Here is a 22,808-nt window from a genome sequence, read left to right as displayed (position 1 = left end):
GACTTCAGGCCAGGGCCACCGTCTGCATGTTCTCCCTAGGTCTGTGTGGGTTTTCTTCGGGTGCTCCAGTTTCCTCCCACTTCCCAAAGCTCTGCAGGTTAGGTGAACCGCGTGTCTGCATGGCCCCACTGTGGCCAGCGTGGGTGCGGGTGTGAGTGCGCCCTGTGACGGGAGCTGTTCTGGCTGGGGTCGGCACCTGCTTCGTGCGCTGAGCTGCTGGGATAGGCTTTGGCCGCTCACAAGTCTGAACTATCATCATTGGGTAAATCTTGTGTTTTTTCATCTTTCAGTCACATTTGTTTCAATGCTTAATATTTGAAGTCTTTTGGTCTTTATTTAGAAGTTTGGTGACATTTTTGTGACCACGACTATGCATTAGGATCTTAACTCTTCTTTACATCAATTAGCCTATGGTAAAATCGGTTTCGTTATATGTCATTTTGCTTAAAGTCACAGTTTCCAAGAGCCTATCAACAACATTAAATGAGGATTTACTGTATTATTGTCATCAATAGTTCATATTAGTAAACAAGTAAATGCAAAATTCTTTTACTTATTTATCTGTTTATTTATTTTATTTCAGGAAATTATGGGGTACAAACATTTTAGTTACATGTTATGACTTTGCCACACCCAAACCATGATTTGAGGTGTGCCCTTTCCCCCCTAAAATGCTCACTGCGTCCATTAGTTGTCAGTTTACCCACCCCCAACCCACCTACCCCCAAAGAATATTACTACTTTGTGAGCCCCTTAGTGTTGATCAGTCAGTGCCAGTTTGACGGCGAGTACATATGGAGCCTATTCTTCCATTCTTGTGATACCTCACTTCGGAGGATGGGCTCAAGTTCTATCCAGGAAAATATAAGAGGTGCTAGATCACCGTTGTTTCTTATAATTTAGTACTATTCCATTGTATACATATACCATATTTTTTAATCCACTCATGGATTGATGGGCACTTGGGTTGTTTCCACATCCTTGCTATAGTGAATTGTACTGTCAGAAACATTTGAGTGCAAATGTCTTTATTATAGAATTACTTTTCCTTTGGGTAGATACCTAATAGTGGTATTGCCAGATCAAATGGTAGTTCTACTTGTAGTTGTTTGAGGTATCTCCAAATTCTTTTCCACAGAGGCTGCACTAATTTGCAGTCCCACCAGCAGTATAAGAGGGTTCCTATCTCTCCACATCCTCGCCAGCATTTGTTGCTTTGGAATTTTTTGATACAGGCCAATCTTACTGGAGTTAGATGATATCTCATTGTGATTTTGATTTGCATTTCCCTAATGATTAGAGGTGCTGAGCAATTTTTTATATGTTTGCTGACCATTATTCTGTCTTCTTTTGAAAAGTTTCTGTTCATGTCCTGAAAAATTCTTCCCAGTACTTTGATCTTCATAACTGATAGTTGGAGAGTGACATTAGATCCTCGAAGCTGGCCTCCCGAGGAGTGTAAGGGATGCAGGCATACCCGATAGTTACAATATTATTATGCCAAACTACCCTTTTCTGGTTGTCACTTTTGTGTGGAGAAGGTAGAGGATTTCTTTTAGAAGTTATGTACTTACATAACCTTTTATGTTCAAAGCACATGTTTGATAAACTATAAGCTACAGAATAATTATAGCATGCAAGCATTCTTTATTTTTATGCTAGCAATTTATCCCTTAATTACAGGGAGTTTGTCATATAGTTAATTACCATAGTTTATTAGGAAAAGTCATGATTTTTCTGAAAGCTAAGTAAATTGGAACATTCATTACATTTGGATTTTGAAAAGAATTAGTCATCTGTGGAAACCGGCTCATTATATCCCAATGTCCACTAAATTCTTTATGGCTGTTTGTCATATCAAATCATGAAAAGCCTGAATGTACATCAGTAGTGAATTGCTAAATCAGTTGTGGCACATTTGTACAATGGGATCCAGTACATTATATGTGGTGCTTCTGCTCACAGGTCTTGGAGGCAGACTGGCTGGGAGTTTTGGGTAATTTTGACCTTAGGCAACTCTTAAGGTGCTTGGTGACTCAGTATTCTCTTTCATAAGTTGATCAGTATGAGGGTTCAATAAGCTAATAGTAAAGCACTTAGAATAGTGTCTGGCACCTGTGAAACCCTAAATAATTGCCAACTATAATTATTATTACCATTTAACAGTTAAGATAGATGAGGTAGATCAAGATGTGGAAATTTTTCCAATATATATTGTAAAGTTTTTTTAAAAAATTTTATATAGACATATAAAATGTGTATGTATATGTATAATGAAAACAGTTATTTAAAATACCACACAAGCTATTTATCTTTAGTAGGCTAGAAAGGTGCATGTGGATGAGAGAGAGAGAGAGAGAGAGAGAGGAGAGAGAGAAACAGACACAAGCCAGAGCAATACTTAAACCTAAGGAGGCAATTGAGATAGGGCACCATGACTTTATCTGTATTCCTAATTCATTCTTCCTCTCTCTTTTTTTTTTCTTCTCTCTCTCTCTTCTTTCCTTCTATAACAAAATATTTTACTATTCATGATTAATTTTATAACTAAAAAATTACAATTTTAAGAAACTATTTAATTTTCTTAAGCTGTTTTCTAAAGTGGTTCTAATGTTTCTTCATTTTATTGACAAATAATGTGTTCAGATTGACCAAAGTCCCTTGGCTAAATTTCACCAGGATAATCTAAATCCCTGTGCTCCTTTCTTATGACTCACATGATCTTTCTGAAAGTGCTTGATTTCTTTTCTCTACCAAATTGGGCATGGAAATCTAGGTGGTAGCTCCCAGGCCTTCACGCCCAGGGTCCAGCTTTCCCTGCTACCACAGCCTTCTCCACTTTAGATAGCATGGGCCCCGCGGCACTGCATACGAGCTGTGTGCAGATGCCTCTCATGTATAGGATCCACAAAGCTCCCACCAACCCAAACATCCAGGGAGCCAAATCTCTTCTTCGTAGGTCACACCACCCCTTCCTCTCAAACTCCTGCTTTTCTGGCTCCTGCCTTCAAGGGCCCATGTATCTCAACCATAAGCTTCAGTGTTACTGTCTTCAGGATGTCTCCAAAACACAAAGACCCGATTAATCACCCTGAGGAGTCTAAAGAAACAAAGGTCTGACTCTCCTTCCAGGAGGTGGGGTGGAGGCATTTACATTTCTTTATCTTTAACCTCCTATATTAGCAAAAAAAAAAAAAAAGTAGGGATTAATATCTCAATAACTGTGTCACCAAGAGTGAGAACTAGATAGAGTAAAATTTTGGCATTTCAACTAGACATAGTATAACTAAATCTATTTTGAGGGAATCCTCCAAAGAACAATTAAATTCTTTTTTTGCTATTTAAGAAGTACTATATTGTGGGTATAGCTAAAATCCTATAGAGTCCCACTAATACCTCAAAATTTCAAATAGTGAAGATGAGGGACTGGAGCAGTGTCTAAGAGAGTGAGGAGCCCATTCCAGTTAGCATGCTGCACCCCTGGGGCCAACACCATTTGAGACACAGTTAGCAAACAGGCAAATGCTCACCCACAGAAAGCCTTCAGACAAGAAGCTATCCTCGGATCAGGGTTCTCATTAATATGGGTTCCTGCCAGATGAACCTTTTCTAAACCCTTTTCTAAACCCAGTGGGTACCCTACAGCTGGAGAAGGAGTCACCTTCATTCAAAAAACAAAACCAAAAACTGTGTCCAAGGACTGCACCATCCTCATGGAGTAGAAGTTAGACTAAACTAAACAGCAGTCTTTCTGGGATTTCAACAAACATAGGAATGAAGGAAACTATATAGAAACAAAGTGACCTTCTTGGAAATGCCCATGGTCTCAGCATCTTCTCACAGTCCACTCAGGCTGGTAAATCGTCCATATGATGACACAAAACTGCATCCTCCAGCTCTTCCACTCAAGATCTAAGTAGAGGATTCCCTCACTATTCATGGGAATGGTTAAGAGATCGTTGGTGAATTCTCTCCCACTCATTTTAGGAAAATGAACTGAGCTAAATCTATCCTGTTTCAAACATGAATAATCAGACAAAAACTTAAATTCTTTAAAATGATTTCTTGACACAGAAGAGAGGGAAAGACATACTTCAAGAGATAGCACATTTTTTAAAGATTAAATGTAAGAAATTTAATTAACTTTATTGTAGATAGTATCTCCTTTCCATAGTCAAGGAAATTAAAGAAAACATGTGAAGTGAGAGATGAAAGATAGTTTACACAATCAAAAAAGTAATGTAAGAAAACAGATAATGCCATGGCAGGATTTAAACCAACACCAGAAATCATAAAGAACTAAATCCACACTGGAGAACGTCAAATCAGCTGTGTTACTGACAGGTTTTGTAATGAAAGAACAAAAGAATTAAATTGATGCTGGAGGAAAGATGATAGATACAGAGGACATACCACAGAGACCTAGCATATGAATCATCATATGTCCCGAAGAAGAGGAAAAATGGAGCAATAGCAAAATTCAGAGAGATTCTTGAAGGAAAAACTTCTAAATAAATACTTAAATCTTTTAAGCTAGAAGAGTTAACTAGATACAAGGTAAAAATTGAAACATGTACCAAAAAAGTAGATCTTTCTCAGTGAAAGTTTTGAATTTCAAAACTGAGGAAAGAATCCTATAAATTCTGTGGTATTTTGTAGTATTGTTCCCAATTATTATCTACCTCTTTCCATAGGCAGACTATCTTCCTGCCCAAGTACTTTGGAGTTGGTCAGTAACGTCTGAATAGACCTGATATATTCCTTATCAATCAGAAACTGGTGGAGCCATCCCGAGTTTCTGCCAGCCTTATTGGTCCTTCCCTTTCTTGCAGGAGAAGGCCATTTTCCAGATAAGTACTATTCCCCCAGCCTGGACGCCAGAATTAGAAAGGCAGGGGAAACAGACCTGCACCCAACCTATAGCCTAGAGCAGATCCATAGAACCTGGCCACCAACATGTAGGATGAGGGAGAAATAGATATTTATTGTTGGAAGCCACTGAGCTTTTGAGGTTATTATACAGTATATCTAGTGAAAACCGATATAAACACCAAGGCAGAAAATGTAGTTTACCTACTCAATACTGATAGCATGCTGGCCTAAGGCGTGTACCTTCATAATGTGAGATGCAAGATATATCCTAGATGAAGTAATGTATTCAGAGTTTTCAAGGAATAATTTGTGACATAAGAATTCTATCCACCCAAAAGGTCATTTAAGTATTCAAATAACCACAAAAAATCAACTATATAAGAATTCAAGAATTGTACTACTTATGAAAAGTTACCAGAAATGTTTACCAACTAAGTGAGTTATATACCAGTATCCAGAAATCAAATTAGGAAAACAATGATATAGAAGAATTGGTAGAAAGAGTGGAAACCATTTAAATATAAAGCTAATTAGAATTAGCTGTGATAAAATACAGTAACAGAAACAGTACAAAATTATAAATTTTATTTAAAGAAATATGTAACAAAAGAAAATAATGTAAAATGACAAAATGAGATAGAAACCTTAAATAATACCTAGGATTTGGAGTTGGTAAAAATATAGAGGTATGAGGTTTGTCACATTTCATATAGGAGGGACTCAGTATTACCGCCTCATTCTTAGATTGCTAACTAGAAAAATGTTCAAGACTTTTGAAAAATAAAGGTTACAAAGAGTAGTTTAAAAGAGTTTCTAAAAGGCCAATCGCAAAGTATAAATACAAACAACACACATGTCAAAGAGTTGATGTCTGTAACATATAAAACATCCTAATTGAAAAATGGATAAAGCCCATGAGTTGGCAAATCATTAGAGATCAAATACAACTGGGAAATAAATACATGGAGAACCTCTCTGTCACTTTGGATGAAAATTCCTGAAGGGTCTTTTTTTGCAATATTGAGACGTTGTTTCTCACCCTGTAAGGAATTGGGAGCCATTAAAGAGTTTATGGAAGGAAATGGCATGTTCAGAAAGGAGAATAAATTAAAGGAGAGTAACACAGAACAACAACAAAAAATTCTGGGAGGCTATTGAAGAAATCCAGTTTGATGTTTACTAGATCTCAATGAAGCCACATCATGCCATTTTGACTGGCCAACTATCACTTGGAAAAGACTGTTTCACTCCAGTGTTGATTCCGAGGACTTATTAGCTATCCTCATGATTTACAGTAGAATAGCGCTGTTAGACAGGGTGTCACAAAGAAACCCATTCCTCTCTCCACCACCAAAGAACATGCTGATCCTTCCTCTATGGCATTTCCCTATGCGTTCTTCAGAGACTTCTCTTGCTCATAACTAATGGGTACCGTGTACATTGGCATTCCTTCCAGAGGATCCTCTCAGGTCAAACTTTATTCATCCCAACAGCGAAGCACTGAGCTCTTTTCTTCTTTCCTCTCGCTTGACCCTGCTTGTTCTCACTGTAAGGACCAGTACCGACATTGAGACTGGCATAGGTAAGCACATGGAAATAATGTACGCGGTATTGATGTTAATTGATGCCGTACAGAAAATCTGAGAAAAGGGAAAATTTATCTGGCAAAGGAACAAAATTATTTAAAAATAAATTAGGGATGGATAGAATTTGTTTGAAAATGGAATATTTCAAATAGATCCAAAGAGAATTAATGTTAAAGCAGTTACAACAGGCCACTATAGCCACTCGTGGCTTATTTGGGATAACTTTGACAGCTAAAGTGAATAAAGCCAAATGTAGAAAAGGCTTTCTGAGAAAATAATTTTTTTCCATCTAAACCCAGGCATTATTTTCTCTTAGGCTGATACGATCTTAATCAATTGAACCAAAGGGAATTCCCTCTTGCCAACAAGCAAGGGAAAGTAATGATAGGAATAGTTCATAAGATGTTCATAAGATTCCAGTTTTATATTTGGGGTAAGGGACTTTTCACTAGCCTGTACTACCCAAGAAAGCTCAGAATGTAAAAGTCCACGCTTCATAACAGAAGCATCAGCTGAATGAAAGTGGTAAGTGGTGATGACAGCTCCAAAAATCTAGAAATATCATAATGAATATGTGCTATTCTAGATGAACATTTTCAGGGCAACTGCAAAGAAAAATACGAATAGGACAGTTCTAAGAGAACTCACAGTGACCCAGGGAAACATAAGCATTGACATCTACATTGACACTTGCAGATTATAAGATTACAGGGGTCAAGGTAAAGCATGAACTGAAATATACGAAGAGTGGTGGGTGGAAAGAGAGCTCAGCTTTTGCAACTGGAAATCCTGGGTTTGAAGCCTGGTTCAGCTGCATAATAACTAGATGGCATTAGACAAATCACTCTTCCTCTCCTTACCTGAAAAATTGATACAATGATGGTTCCCCTGCAGGGTAATTGTTGGAATTAACAGTTCACAGATAAACTTCTTGGCACATAGTGGGTGCTTCACGCATATTATAGTTCCCTCCTGAAAAAATAATAATTCCCTTAATGGGATTTTTTTTAATATCAGACTAGTATAACTCAATACGAATATTTCATGGATTTGAAAGTTTATACAGATTGTTTCATACATAACACATGTGGCAGAAAATATTATAGTATAAAATGTGGCATACATTTGTGTCATAGCAACAGCAAAACAATCCTATGGTTTCTTGCCAAGACAAATATGATTATACATTACCCTGCTCCCTGTAATAAATTCCTTTGAGGTTTCAGAATGTTTTGTGTGAATAACTCTGGCAGTCTAAGATTCAGTTGCTTTTCTGTAGTGCAAATCTTTGTTTTACAGAGCTGCTGAACTGTAATATAAATGTTATATAGGATCTTGTCAAAACAACCTTATTAGTGATTAGATATTGGAATAGTTAATGGAACTAAATATATTCATATTTTAGGCATTTTTCCTTAATCTAAGATTTGAGCATTTACAAAAAAATATTTGAAGTAAGTCAATGTTTACATGCCGTACTCTGTTCTCATTTATTAAATTTAACTGCATTTTAAAAGAGTAAATTGAAAATGGAAACTCAAAAATTTCCAACAGGCATCGACAATTTTAGCTTAAAAATACTGGCACATTCTGTTATTACTTTGCCATATGTCATTTTCCTATTTGTGCTCCCGTATATTCGGTATTTATTTTTCCACACTGTTTGTGAATTATAATATGCTACATGAAGAATAAAAGCCAGATTTTTACCCCAGTTATCTGAAAGGCCTTTTATAAAAGAATCTTTCAGTAAATTACTTTTGAATATAGATAGGAAGCCTTCTCATCTCATTTGTGTGAATAAATATAGATTTGATGACTACATCTTTAAATTATGTGATTCTTTCAGTCATTAGTTAGGAAGAGAATAAACGGTGATAGATTTAAAAATCATTGCCAATGCACACATAATTAGTTTCACAAGGGAAACTGCCCATAGCATTCACTCACTCTTCTCTCCGATCTCTTGGCCTGTGGTGGACCATCCTGGAGATACTATTGAGGACTTCAAAAGCAATCACAACACCACAATCCTATGAAAATATTTTGCAAAAAAAAAAAAAAAATGTGAAATTTTATTTGACTAAAATTAGGAATTTAAGATCACAGTCTTATGAAACAATCCTGGTTTGTTTTTTTAAGAAGCAATTAATAAATAATCTGTTTATATTGTTAAAAATCTGAAACCTGGGTAAGCAAAACAAATAACGAATAGGAAGTCTCCATATGGCATTACAGTAATCACTGGAAACATTTTTTTAAAATAGGCTTCCAGACCCATGAATGTGTATATGGGTTTGTGTATAAATAATACGTCTATGTCTCCCTATATATCCTCTTTCTGCTTTCGCTTACAGAACATTGCATCATAGGTATGATTACAGATCAGTAAATGTAATAGTCATATCAAACTTAACAGTAAAAGCTAATCTTCAATTAGAGCTTTATATGAGCCTGAAACTATGCAGAGAATTTCACACATAAAATAGCATTTTGGTTTGTATAGTAGTCATTGGAGTGTGTATTATATCCCTTTTACAAAGAGGCATGGAGGGGTTAAGTAACATGCCCAAGGTCACAAAACTGGTCTGTATCCTGAAATAATAATATGGAACCAATTTTTTCCATTTTCATGGAAAGATCACTTCAGAGCTCAAACTCATAATCACTGTGTTATATAATGTTATAAAATTATATTTTAAAAAGCTATAATGCATATAAATTATCTAACCATTACATTTGTTAAACACAGAAGATTGTTGCCACTTCCAATTTCCCACAATTATAAATAATACTAGAGTGAATATCCCTAAAATATATATATCTTTGTGAGGTCAACTAATAATTTAAGATAAATTCATAGAAGTGGAAATGCTGACACAAAGAGGATGAATACTCTTGAAATTTTTGGTTTGATTCATATCCTTATATCCTCTGTGGAGAATAGTTGTTTTTCATAATCTTCACCAATCTTATAAGTAACTCATTTTAATTTGTATATTTTGAATATTTTTCAATACATTTATTTTTCTTTTGTCACTTAAACAATCAAATGTTGGAACAATATTTTAATAACTGAAAAACCAAATTTTAGATACCTGCTGGCTGCCTTAAGACTTGATTCATGCCATGGCTAGTGGTCCTAACTTAAAAAAAAATACAGGTTTATTAAGGCATAATTTACATCCTGTAAAATTATCCACTTTTGGCATACAGTTTCATGAGTTTTGACAAATGTATATTGTCATATAATGACCATAATCAAGTTATAGAACGTAGAACGTTTTTATGACTCCCCAAAGTTCTTTCCTTCCCTTTTGTAGTCAATCCCTCCTTTAGCCCCCAACCTCTAGAAACCACTGATCTGCTTTCTGTTCCTAGAGCTTTGTCTTTATAGGGATGTTATATAAATGGACACATATAGGATGTAGCCTTTTGGGGTTTTGAGTCTGAGTTCTTTGTTACATGTATCAGTAGTTTGGGGGAGGGTTCCCCATTTTATTGCTGAATAGTATCCTGTTATATGGATGTACCACAATCTGTTTATTTAGTCACCAATTGAAGGACATTTCAGTTGTCTCCATTTCTTGGAAATTATGAATAAAGTTGAAATAAACGTTCATGTACAGGTTTGTTTATGAATATATATTTTTCTTTCTTTTGGATAAATACCTAGGAGTGAGATTGCTGGGCTGTATGGCAAATATATATTAACTTTTATAAAAACTTTTCCAAACTGTGTCATGTCTAATGGGCCTTATGATTTTGAATGGTTCTGAAATGAATCTTGATCTGGATCATTCAGATTTTTACCAACTGGCGCCTCTTGGTGAAAATAGGAAAGTTTTTAAATGAGGAGCTTTAATCAGTTACCGGTTAGACAAGAATTTATCATGCAGTTGGGTCCATTATCCACATTCTCTGATTCTTCTCTATAAAGTAGCATCAGAATGCTTTCTTAGCAAATCTAAAGCATTTTAAAAAGTTAAAGAAAAACGAAATAACTAAAAGCAATTCAAGTGTATAGGTCAAAATACTAGTATAAAACAAAGCATTGGTACAATTTACTGATGAGTTACCTTTATCATTGGTTGTTATGCACAGTGAAATTTTATCATCAGATTTGTAATAAATGAAACATATAACAGATACCATATAAGAAGCAGTGTGGTACAGCTGATGGGGAGAGAGGAAATGTAATCATATACAGAAGAGGCTGGGGATGCCTATGCTAGAGGAGCAAATAGAGAGGGACATGTCTAAACTGGGCAATTCTTGCAACATCATTGAAGGGGAGATCTGAAGGACCATTAGCCAAGAGAAGGGGAGAAAGAAGAATGTTCCAGATAGAGGGACTAGCTTGTGCAAAGGGTTTGTTTGGCAGGTGAGATAAGGGCACAGGAGCAACAGACTTGAGAGTGCTCTTGAAGATTGTTCAACTGATGAACCATGGGGTCCAAGGTGAGTGGAAGAGACATAGAATTCATAAGGAGCGAGGTAGACTGGAAGGGATGGATAAATTAGCAGTCAGGAAAGTAGTACATGGCCAAAGAAGCCTTGTAGTGTGATGGAGGCATGGCAGGAGGTAAACTGGGGTTTTATATTGTTAATAGGGTTGATGGTGGAGAATAGAGCTGTGAATGTGGGATAAAAGTGTGGTAGACAGGAAAGTCATTGGATTTACGGAGGTTAAGAGGACAGAGTGCATGAATTTGCACATCCACCAAATAACACAGACACATTAGTATTGATAGAATTATATGGAGTTTCATATCAATACATTTGGAAAACATTGAGTTAAAGTGAAATGAGTCCTTGCTGCCGGCCTTCTCAACAACTTATGCATTGTGAAGCTCTAAGCAAGGCATATAATGTGCATTTGATCCCAAAAGGTTTGAATTTAAAGATTTTTTTTTTTTAGAATCACTCAGATTGACTGGTTTTTAAGGCAGTCTTATACCAGTGAAAGGACAGCATTTTAAAGAAAGAATTGATTTTATATCCCTGATAAGGCTTACTCCATTAATCACTTTTCTGCAGCTTTAGGCAGTAGTACTCAGACTGCTGTAAAGGGAATCCATCACTTGCGGCACTTGCAAAAGCAGAAATATCTGGGTTGCATGCCAAGAGACTCTGATCCAGTAGGCCTGGGCCGGGGCCTGGAGGTCTGTACTGCATCAGGCATGTCAGGTGATTTGGATATGGAGCCAACGCGTGGCCTAGATCCAGCTGGGCCTGTAGAGCTTATTGGCTGAATATTAGAATCATCAGAGAGCCTTTAAAAATTCCAACAGCCAGGCCATGCCTCAGACCAATTAAATCCAAGTCTCTGGGGGTGCATCAGTAGTTTCTTAAAGCTCCCAGGTGATTCCAACATGAAGTCACAGTAGAGAACCAGTGCCCCTAAAGATTTGGTGTGGAAAACTTTAAGCCTCTTTGGCTTCTCAGGACTTGGAAATACTTCATGAGGTCTGTAGCTAATGCTCCGGTAAAAGCTGGGCCTGCCTCTGGCTTAATTAGCTTATCAGAGACAGCTGCCTAGAGATTTCTCCTTTCTTGGGGGAGAAAGGATTCTTTCAGAAAGTAGCTCTTAGCCCCTTTCTCTGAACAGTACAAAAGGGAATTTTCTGAATGGAAGCAAAACTCTGAACTAATATAAAACCCTAAACTGAAACAGAACCACTATAAAGAAATAAATAGTCCCAAAAAGTCTTCTTTCCCAAGAGAACTGTGGTTCTGTCACATTTTAGCTTTTATGTCTCCACATCACCAACTTCTTACGAGAACTTGCTTGATGTGATTTTCACAATTAATTTCATAGCTTCAAGCTTAAATTTCACTAATTTCTTATTACATGGTTCTGACACTACTAAAATACTCAGCAACTTCACAACCTATCAGAAGGAAGACTTCACGTGACAAAGGAGAATCTTGGAGCACATAGTCCATGTACTATGCTTTATCTTTTCTTTCCTGAAAGGACACAATGGATGCAAAATAACAAGGGACAACATTCAGAATCATGGCATTCATCTATCTTTTCCTGATAAAAATGTAGGCTTCATCTACATAGCATTAAGATTATTATTTTAATTATAAGACCATGATTTTTTTATCCAAATTCCTTAGTGCCAGATGTTTTTCAGATTTCAAAGTATTTTATATTTAGGAATATGTGTATTCTGTTACACAAGCATGGTCTGGACAGCAATTTATAATCAAAGATGGATATTTCTGCAGCAAAACAGAACATAAATTACCTCATCAGTTCAGTCATAGCAAAACAGTCATGTTTTTGCCACCAAATGGGTTTGCACCAATTTTGTAAGAAACATTTTTTTGGTTTTAAAGTTTGTTTGGCTGTTAGAGATATAGATTGGTAGAATTTTGTACTTTTTGATCAAAGAAACAAATAATGAGCTTTACTTGTAAAATTCCAATTAATTATTAAAAAATTCTTCTGAATTTCTTTATTTTTTTAACTTTCTTTTTTAGCTTCTTTCTGTGGCTTTTATAAGCAACTATAAATGACGAGCAGATAGATATGTTAGAGTAAGGATAGGTACCATTTTATATATAAACTCATTTAATTTTAATAAATACTCATTCAAATAGGGATTATTATCTCCATTTTACAGAGGAGAAAGCTGAACCTGTGAAAGGTTAAATTGTTTGTGAAAATTTCAGTTGTGATGGAGCCCTCATTCAAACACTTGATATGCAAACTACTTGATTGCAAAGTCCACAGTACTACACAGCTATGTGTGGAGCTAAAGACATAAATCATTGAATAAAAGACATCATGTGCACAGACTCATTTTATGTTTAGGTTAAAAACCTAAGCTGATTATTGACAGCTTGCTGTTAACACAAAAGCTTTTTATCATCAACCATCTTGAAAGAATGGAACTGGAACAATATTTAATCTCAGCATTTGTCCTAACAATATAACATCATAGAACTTGAAATAAACTAGTGCTTTAAGTAAATTAAGTCGATATTTAAATGAATATTTAAATGATATGTAAAACACATTTTGTAGGTGTCCAGAAACCAACCTGCTGAGAATGGTCAAGAAGAAAATTCACAGGGAAGGCCTTTTAAAGACTGTCTTGCCAGGCTCTTCAGCTGGATAATGGGAATAAGCCACTGTGAACACCTTCAATTAAGGCAATAAACGTATGTGCGCTGGAGCGCACTGGTGTGGAGTTGGGTTGCAAAGCTAAGGCAAATACAGAAAAATGTGTCCTTCTGTGCAGGTTTCCCTTACAACCAAAAGGGATCTAGGAACTAGAGCCTGTCATTGTTGTTACTGTTATTATTATTAATCTTTCACATACACTTTATTTTTCACTCAACGGGAACTGTGCATTCCTTAACTAGCTGTTAATAATGGCTGTTTTTTGTGTGTGTTTGTTTGTTTTCCTGTAGTTGTAATTCTGAACACTTCCCTAGAGTTCTTTTTTTTTTTTTTTTTTTTTTGCATTTCCTCTATTTTTTCAAAGGAAAATGGTGAGTGACAGATCTTGTCAGGTTACAGTCATCACCAGGTTTTATGTCATAAATATATGACAGTTTTGTTTTAAAAACATATTTTAAAATTATAGAGTATCATTCCTATGAGTGGAGATATAGAATGAATATTAGAGTAGAACTTGGAGTTTTCAAAATACACTCTAGAATTTACCAAATTTAAGAATCCAGAACAACTTTTCAGAAACAAAGTACTTGTTTTCCCATGGAACACCTGCACTCAAGGACTAGACTCAGTACTTTGCTCCCTGGTTTGCTGTGGACTTAAATGAACATTTTCTAATGGATAAGTCATGTAGCATATTCTAACCTTCAGCTATTTAATATTTGGACTCAAGTTTTGTCATCTTCACTATAAACCTCTGTATGTGTGATTGTAGAAAGTACCAGGAAGTGTGCTGATAAATTATACAACCAGTTTCTTCTTGTGACTCAGAATTAAACTTTTGTGCTTGGAATTTTTGGTTTGCCTATTGCATGTTTGCACTAGCATCTGCTAATAAACTCTAGTAGTGAATATTAAGAATTCAGCCAGATTAAAAAGAGAAACCTTTTGTCAGCTAGTTTGCTTCCTAGGGAGGCCATTTCTTAAGATAAGTGATCTGAAAATATTAAATGCAATTCTGGTTTTTATATTACTGAGAAAAATGCTGGTGGGGAATAAACAATATCATAGCTTCCTGCATGGGAAGTATGCCATCTGTATGTTTCAAATTGTGCATTTACATACCTTACTAATATAAATTGTATAATATGGAATTGTAGAGGCTTATAGACAAGAAGAACCTTAAATAATTATTTTGTCCCTTCTCTAGATTCAGAGAAAAATCACCCCTGTGCTAGAATACAATACATCTTATTTTTTTAAAGCCTACTAAAATAAATAATCCATCTACTTCATTTATGATATAGGTTTATTTGCTCTCAGACAGTGAAGTAAATGAACAGGAGGTCCCTGTCCTCTCTGTGTACTCTTTTCATGTGCTTAGAATGTGCTACGATCAAATTTCCCCTTAATTTTCTCTTCCCTATGGAAAGTCACTTCAGTGTCTTATTTTCATGTGTTTATCTCTCTGCTAACCACGACCACCTTAAAATGATGAGCCTGGAGCAGGATCCTTCTAATTCCAGTAAATAGGAAAAATTATCTCACAATTAAAATCTGTACCCCCATAATATGCCAAAATAAAAAAAAATTTAAAAAAAAAAGTAAATGTCCTGTGAAATGGAAAGGTGCTAATTGGGGGGGGGGAAACAGCAGGAGTTTTCCACAGAACACTGGGATCTAGAAATGTAGTTAGTCTAGAAACAAACTGTTACCCTTATAGTTTAACGTGGTAATGATTTGGCATGAAGAAAAGGGTAATATGGTTTGGAATTTATGAGCAGTGAAAGGAAGTGGCCACAGAAGCACGTAATTTTAAATGTAGAGACTGAATTCCAGTATTTTCTTCATCTCAATAGCACACCTACATGTTCTGTGCCTCATTTTTAAGGTATCTTAGACCATTATGTGCTGCTATAACAGAATACCACATACTGGGTAATTTATAAGGAACAGAAATGTATTGGTTCATAATTCTGGAGGCTGGAATGTCCAAGATCAAGGGGCTGGCATTTGGAGAGGGCCTTCTTGTTGCCTCATTCCATGGTGGAAGAGCAAAGAGAGAGTGAGGGAGAGAGAACAAGAAACAAAGGGGACTGAACTTGCCCTTTTATAATGACTCCACTCCTGAGATCATGACATTAATTCATTCTTGAGGGCAGAAGCCTGCATGGCCTAATCACCACACATTAGGTTCCACCTCTCAACACTTGCACTGTGTTTCCAACACATTCAAACCATCGCATATGGTGACCTTACATCTTTATGTAGGGCAGTCCTTATTTAAGCCTGTTGTCCTTGTGTATTGATAGCACCCCTTTTCCCCTTCCCCATGTCCAGGGCGAGATGATAGATGATGTAGTCACCCTACAGTCATCACTCCTTTGTCCCACTGTCCAGCTTGCACTTATTAAGCATGGTTTCTCCTCTGCTTCTGTGAAGCTTTGCATTGATCATCGGCAGGCTGTTTCTGATCACTTCTATGCTTTTTAAAGCTCTTTTAGTATTTAATTCTACCTTCCAGAGTGATGGATGTCCCCTTAAGGTCATCTTCAGCAAATTTAGTGAGCCTTGTGGACTGTTCTTTATCTCGGTCAATGACAGGAATACAAGGCATGGGCCTTTGGGACACTATCCCTTTTCTTTGTTTATATCTTTTCCTTTCTCTCTACTGCCCCTTCTTCACTTGTTCTCTGCCCACCAGTTGCTACTGACCGATTCATCTTCAATTTCTATTTTCATATCTTTCCAGCAATTATTTTGTGCTAGGTCCTGGCCAGAGGTGTAATGCTTATGGCAGTTTTGTGCTGAAACACTCTATATCAAATTGCATTTTCTCAGTTCACTGGTTCCAAGCCCCTATGGGGCCACTGGAAATAAAACTGTGATGTATTATTTCCACAGTTCTTGTGTTTTTTATTCAATCATAGTGCATTATATAACTCTGACAAGTCTTCTTTGTCCTAAAGTCATGCCTGTGCTTTTGTAAGGAGAATTCAAGAAAACTTAGAGATGAGCTGTTGAATTTCGTGACATTTTTATTATGGATTTTTTAAAATGGGAAATTAAAGTTTCTAAAGTGTTATCAGGCATTAAGGAAAAAGCCAGCATGTCTGCTCACTACCGATTTTATTTTTATTAATATTGTTTTTCTCTGGTATTGAGTGGCTTAAGCCTAGAAAACAATGTCCTAAACTATAGTCAATGATATTCTCCTGGTGTGGTTTAATATGCCTAAAGTCAATGAAAATGAATTTTTATTTCTTCACACACATTTTAAATATGTTTTAACTAGTTAAAACACTTTAACTTGAAAAGAGCTACATGTGCACTGAAAAATTTCATGGCATACATTCATTACATGAAATTCTATTGATGATATCATTGTACGTGAAGAGCCACTACTCTTCATATGCAAAAACTACTACAAAAAACATTCAAAACAGGTATTGTGATGGTAGAATCCATTTGTAATGTTGCTGTTATTTGGTAGGACTGTCTGTCATGTTAGAGCTTGACATAATCCCATAGGTAGCATGATTAATTATGTAAATCAATTTTTCACTGCAGTATTTCAGCAGCTATGACAGGACCTGTTGCATGCCTAAATTTATTTAAATATTAACCCTTCCACAGAATTTCTTTGTAAATAATTCCATTGCTATAAAAAAATGTAAAATCTCTGTAAATAATTCTATGGTAGAGGTAAACAACAGGGATTGCAGTCTGGAGTCTGGATTCATGCATCAGAAATGAAGTGTTTAAGTAGATTTTTGTCAACTAGCAAATGCCATTTCAGTCTGAGCATTTCACCACTTCATTCTACACCATCTGTCTCACAGGGAGCAATTAATCTGAAACTCTAATATGCAGCATTAAAATTCCATTAACACTGAACAGAATATTAAGGTATCTGGCATTGCCATTTTTATCTCTCCAAATTTCAGTGTTAATTTTGAATAAAGCAGGTATAACATTTTAATCTCTTTGGTTAATTAAGAGTATTAAATAAAATATATAATTAGCAGCTAAAATTATATAATAACACACAGAATTTAGTTTAAGAGCGCTGTATGTTTTGGCAACTTAAACATACAGTATATGGGCTAATGATTATTTGTAAGAGCAGTCACTAATTCACAAAGCCAATTTTCCCAAGCCTCTCACTTTGTAATTCTTTTTTCTCTTTGCAGAACCACATCACCGCCTTCGCGGAAGTCACATGATATTGAAGCAGATGGTTTCTCACTGCATTGGACATCATCTCTTTTTAGCATTCATTCATAACACCCAAAGTTTGTTTGATTACAAAAGAAGTTTATATAGTTGTCTAATAATTTTTATAATTTTAAAATCAACATCAACCTATCTGTTTCCCCCCCTAGACTGTGAGCTCCTCGAGGGCAGGACTGTGTCGTTCTTTTCCATATCCCTGGCACCTACTGAAAAGCCTAGTACAGGGTAGGTGTTCAATAAAAATGTGATGATCGGGTGAACAAATTAATTCTGAAATAATACATTCATTTTAGTTTCTCACAGAATCACTGTACCTATGTTAAAAGAAACCACTACATGAATCATATTTGTATATGAAAACCCTCTATTTTGGGCTAGTTAAGTTTTTTTAATTTTTCATATATCTATTCAACAATATGCCATATTTAATTTGAAGTGGACTTTGAAAGTCATGGGGGTTTTTATTTTATTATTCAGCATGACATTATTTCCATTCTAACAGATTTCAGTGTGTGAAATTACTTTACTTTTAGAAAGTACTAAAATAATGTTTGCACATTATATTATGCTATATTTCACTTAAATATCATTCATACTATATACATTCTAAGACTGGTGCTTCTGCTTTTGAAGGGGAAAAATGCCAATTTTTACTGTAATAAGTAATGTATCATAATTAAAAATTATTTATTTGGACTTCCTCTCCTGACAATTGTGGTTTAATCGATAACTTGTAGGTTTGAATGCAGGCAGTATTTTATTTAGGATAGTTCAAGTGAGTAAATCTTGCACTGGTACCTTATTATTGAGCAAATTTCCATTGGTAACAGTGTCTCGAAAGTTGTCAAAGGCTCTATTCTGAGGCTTTTTTACTAGTCAATAGGCTGCGTAATTAAAGTGGGAAAGAACCACACCCTGACACATAATTTGAATTATATAAATGCTAAAAATATAGTTCATGTATTTTACTTTGCATTCGTGTAGTACTTTATAGTTTACAAAGTATTTCGTTTAAGCCCACTGTAAATGTTAAGAGGATGGCTTTATTTTTGTAGATGAGAAAAATGAAGCCAAGACAGGGTAAATAATATGCCTAACCCCAAACTAGAAGAGGCATCATTGAAACTTAAATTCAGGTTGTCTGACCCAAAACCCGTTTCCCTTTCAAATATACCACAGCTGCCGTGTCATTTTGGACATCGAGGCCTTCCAGAGGTCAGGAGAGTCCTGGGCAACTACCTATGGTCTAAAAAATGAGGAAATGCCAAAATAGAGTTATGAAAGCTGTGCTGTATTATAAATGTTTATGTTTAAAGAATGAGCACTTTTTAAATAAACAAATACATAGTAACCTATTTATAAACCTTTTTAAAAATAGTGAACATCGAGGGTCCAGACGTGAAGCCCTTTGTAAAAGTGAAGCCTGAAGTCAGCATCTCTCTTTCTGCCTTCACTCCCAGACCCCAGTCCCAACTCAGGCGAGGGCCGAGGGGCACACCTTACATTGAGCACGTGGAATTAAGGATGGAAATCACCGTGATAGAAGGAAGGCAGTCTCCTCAACAATCACTTTACAATCCTCAAACCTACCCCAGTGACTTTGGCTTATATAAACAGTAGTTAATTGACTGAAATGAATCTTCCTAACCTTGACAGTACTAAAGAAAGTAAACTTCTAATTTTCTCTGTAATTTCAACAGAAATCAGCAAATAAATATAACCAAAGACTGTCCATTACTTTCAAAATATATTAATACTTACTTGCCCATTTCCATCACTGTGGGAATTAAAACATTTCTATGAAGGCTAAAAATAAATAAATAAATAAATCCACATATCTACTCATTTCAGACCTTTATAGCAATTCAATTCTTTTGGGAATTTAGAACATGAAAAAGCTTTTAATGCCTTGACCCTCTTTAAAGACATTTTAGGCAATAACAGCAATGTGCAATTCACTTACTTAGAATGGAAGTAAAGCGATGATCATAATGTTTTAGAAGGTGGGATTACCAGTAAGGCTTCCAGTGTTCGATTAGTTCTATTGACTCTACATCAGTTTTCCAAGGAGCCAAGCAAGATTGTTTTCCTACTGGAAGCCTTGGCTATACAGTGGTATATCAATGTTGTACCATTGCACTTTGCTAAACCTGGTCTGAATGCAGGAGTTATAAATTCCTCAAAAGCCTAGATTTAACCCAGGATCAGAGTAAGATCATCTCTAATATTTAAACATCATGGGCCCAAGACTGTGCAATAAATAAGCCTGTCATGAAGGAAATTCATTAAAAAAAAGATACATATGAATAAAGTAAAAGCCAGCAAAGAGCCTTTAGTCATGATGCTGTTACTGAGAATAATGAAAAACACACTTAAGAAAATATTAATATGTAAATATGTACATAGATAGTCTAGTAAAAAGCAGGCAAACACATATCTTTCTGATAAAGACATCTCCTTTTTATTCTACTTACTTGGGGCCCAGGTCAGCATAAATTGGTCAACCTGAAAATTTCAGTAGTCTCTGTTTGCATGGCAGAAATTCTGCACATGTTTTATCTGATTCTTATGATAACTTAAAAGGCTCTTTTATGTTAAAAGAGAGGTGAAACTTCTTTGACAGACTTTGTCTATTCCACTTCTAACTGGGCCTCTCTTTTCTCAGGATCTATCCTAGCCAAATATCTCAGTTACATTTACCATACAGTTTCCTTTGTGAAAGAGCAGTAGGGGAGGAAATAATTCTCTGCTGTGTATTGTATTTTTCAAATAAAATCTTAAAAAATTAAATTTAAAAAGTGAATTTTGATTTTTCCCCATGTGCTGGTCTGTATTGGGAGTGAAGGAATAATGAATGCTCGTCCATGTGTGTGAAAGGCAGAATTCTCAGAGTGTCTGACGAATGCTTGGAAATGGATCACAGTGGGTCGGATTAGGCCAGTTCTTTGTTTGGGAAGCTCGATGACCCCAGATCCCTTGGGCCATCCTGGGATCTTGTCAATCTTCTTATTTCCAAATCAAAACCCTCAGAAAACTATTTGGGACACTGAGCAGGTATATGGTCAACTATATAATCTGCCTCCTGTGTATGAAAAAAGCACAAAAGTATGGATGTAAATTATCTTGTTTCTGCCTTTATGGCACCATGTATTAAATTTTGGTTGCATCAAAAGTTGCCCTGGAAATATACCCAATGACTCTATTTATGCCTTGTGATCTTCTCACAATTTGCGGCCAGCTCTTCAGTCCACAAGTCACTGTATAAATAACACATGTACATATGGTCAGTAACCAGTCATGTCACTTCTGTCAGAGTCTGCCAGTGACCGGTCACTGCACATTTATCATTCTCTTCATACTCAGCAAAGCGTGTGGTTATGTTGACTTCTTGTTTCCCAGTAATAAATGCACATGACTTTTTTTTTTTTTTAATTCATGATTTAAAGAGAATCTGGTCAAAACAAAATGGAACAGCAGCAAATAAAAAAAAGGTGATAATACCAAAAATGAAATTTGAATTGAACAAAACTAGAGTTATAGAAGGCATAGCTGACCTTGAAAATGCTGACACTACCATCACCATCTGAGACACTCTAGACATGAAACCAGAAAAACTTAGCAAATGCGAGCACATTGATATAAATGAGGGGAAAGGTTGTGATGACGAAGACGTCCTAGAGGAAGTGATTCCGACAAAAAAAAAAATCACTTCACATTAAAAGAACTCTTAGAGATATTTCACAACATTGAAAGTGCAAAGGACAAAATATTAGTAACTGATCCAAACTTACAAAGGAATATGACAATTAGCCAAGTCATGAAAAAGGATGCTGGCCCCATACCCTAAGTTAGATGACAAGAAGGTGACAGAAAACATTGTTCGAACTTGGCTTAGCTTGGCCTGCTATGACAAACTACCATAGACCGAGTGGCTTAAATACAGTCAAGCATTGCTGTAATGACAGGGACATATTCTGAGAAATGCATTGTTAGGCGATTTTGTCATTGTGTGAACGTCATAGAGCTTACTTACACAAACCTAGATAGTCTAGCCCACTACACACCTAGGCTACATGATATGCCTTACTGCTCCTAGGCTACAAACCTATAAAGCTTGTTATTGTACTGAATACTGTAGGTAATTGTAACACAGTGGTAAGGATTTGTGTATCTAAACACAAAAAGTCACAGTAAAAATATGGTATTTTGACCTATGGGACCAGCACCCTCATATATGCAGTCTCTCATTGGCCGGAATGTCGGTAAGCAGTGCATGATTGACTAGTTCTCACAGCTCCAGAGGCAAGGAAGTCTGAAATCAAGGTGCCAGCTAGCAGGGTTGGGCTCTGGTGAGTGCCCTCTTGCTGGCAGACATGAAGGTGCCTTCTGGATGTGTACATACATGGTGGAGAGAGAGTGAAAGCGCACTCGGGTCTTTTCCTTTACTTATAAAGCTATAATCCCACCATGAGGGCCCCACCCTCAAGGCCTAATCTAAACCTAATTACCTGTCAAAGGCCCCACCTCCTAATGCCATCACATTGGAGATTAAATCATCAACATAGAAGATATTCAGGGCACACAAATGTTCAGTCCATAATAAAACTACTCTTGATAAAATTTTTACAAAGAAATAAAACATTTAATTCTCAATGTTTCTATTTTAAATTACAGGGTACCAAATAAATATTAACTTAGCTATGTCTTCATTTTTCTATACATTCCAAACTGTAAGTAAGAGAGCTTTTAATGTTTGGGCAAAAATGTTTAAAAGTAACAGATTAACTGTAATTTTTCCCATTGCTTGTTAAGATCACTTGGAATAGTTTCAGATTGCATGGTCATCTCTTTGGTCCCACAGTACTGTATAAAGGGAGAACTTCCTCTTTATGTATATATAAACATATATATATATGAATGTTTATATATACACACACACATACATACCCCTGTATATGTGTAAAACCCCATGTAAA

The 22,808-nt window shown here is 35.9% G+C and overlaps 1 protein-coding gene across 2 annotated transcripts in view; it reads left to right on the top strand.

Annotated features, from left to right (window-relative positions):
• The window catches only part of PLPPR5 (phospholipid phosphatase related 5), a 114,466-nt gene extending 92,315 nt beyond the window's left edge, over nt 1-22,151 (top strand). For both annotated transcript variants that reach the window (XM_012769934.2, XM_012769933.2), the window contains exon 6: nt 17,790-22,151. In XM_012769934.2, the coding sequence (XP_012625388.2) occupies nt 17,790-17,822 (33 nt within the window). In that variant the 3' untranslated portion in view covers nt 17,823-22,151. The remainder of the gene's footprint in view (nt 1-17,789) is intronic.
• Nucleotides 22,152-22,808: the final 657 nt, after the last annotated feature.

This window comes from Microcebus murinus, chromosome 2, assembly GCF_040939455.1.
Source record: "Microcebus murinus isolate Inina chromosome 2, M.murinus_Inina_mat1.0, whole genome shotgun sequence".
Lineage (NCBI taxonomy): Eukaryota > Metazoa > Chordata > Mammalia > Primates > Cheirogaleidae > Microcebus > Microcebus murinus.
The sequence above is the reverse complement of the archived record's forward strand: the minus strand, read 5'-3'. Positions and strand labels throughout refer to the sequence as shown.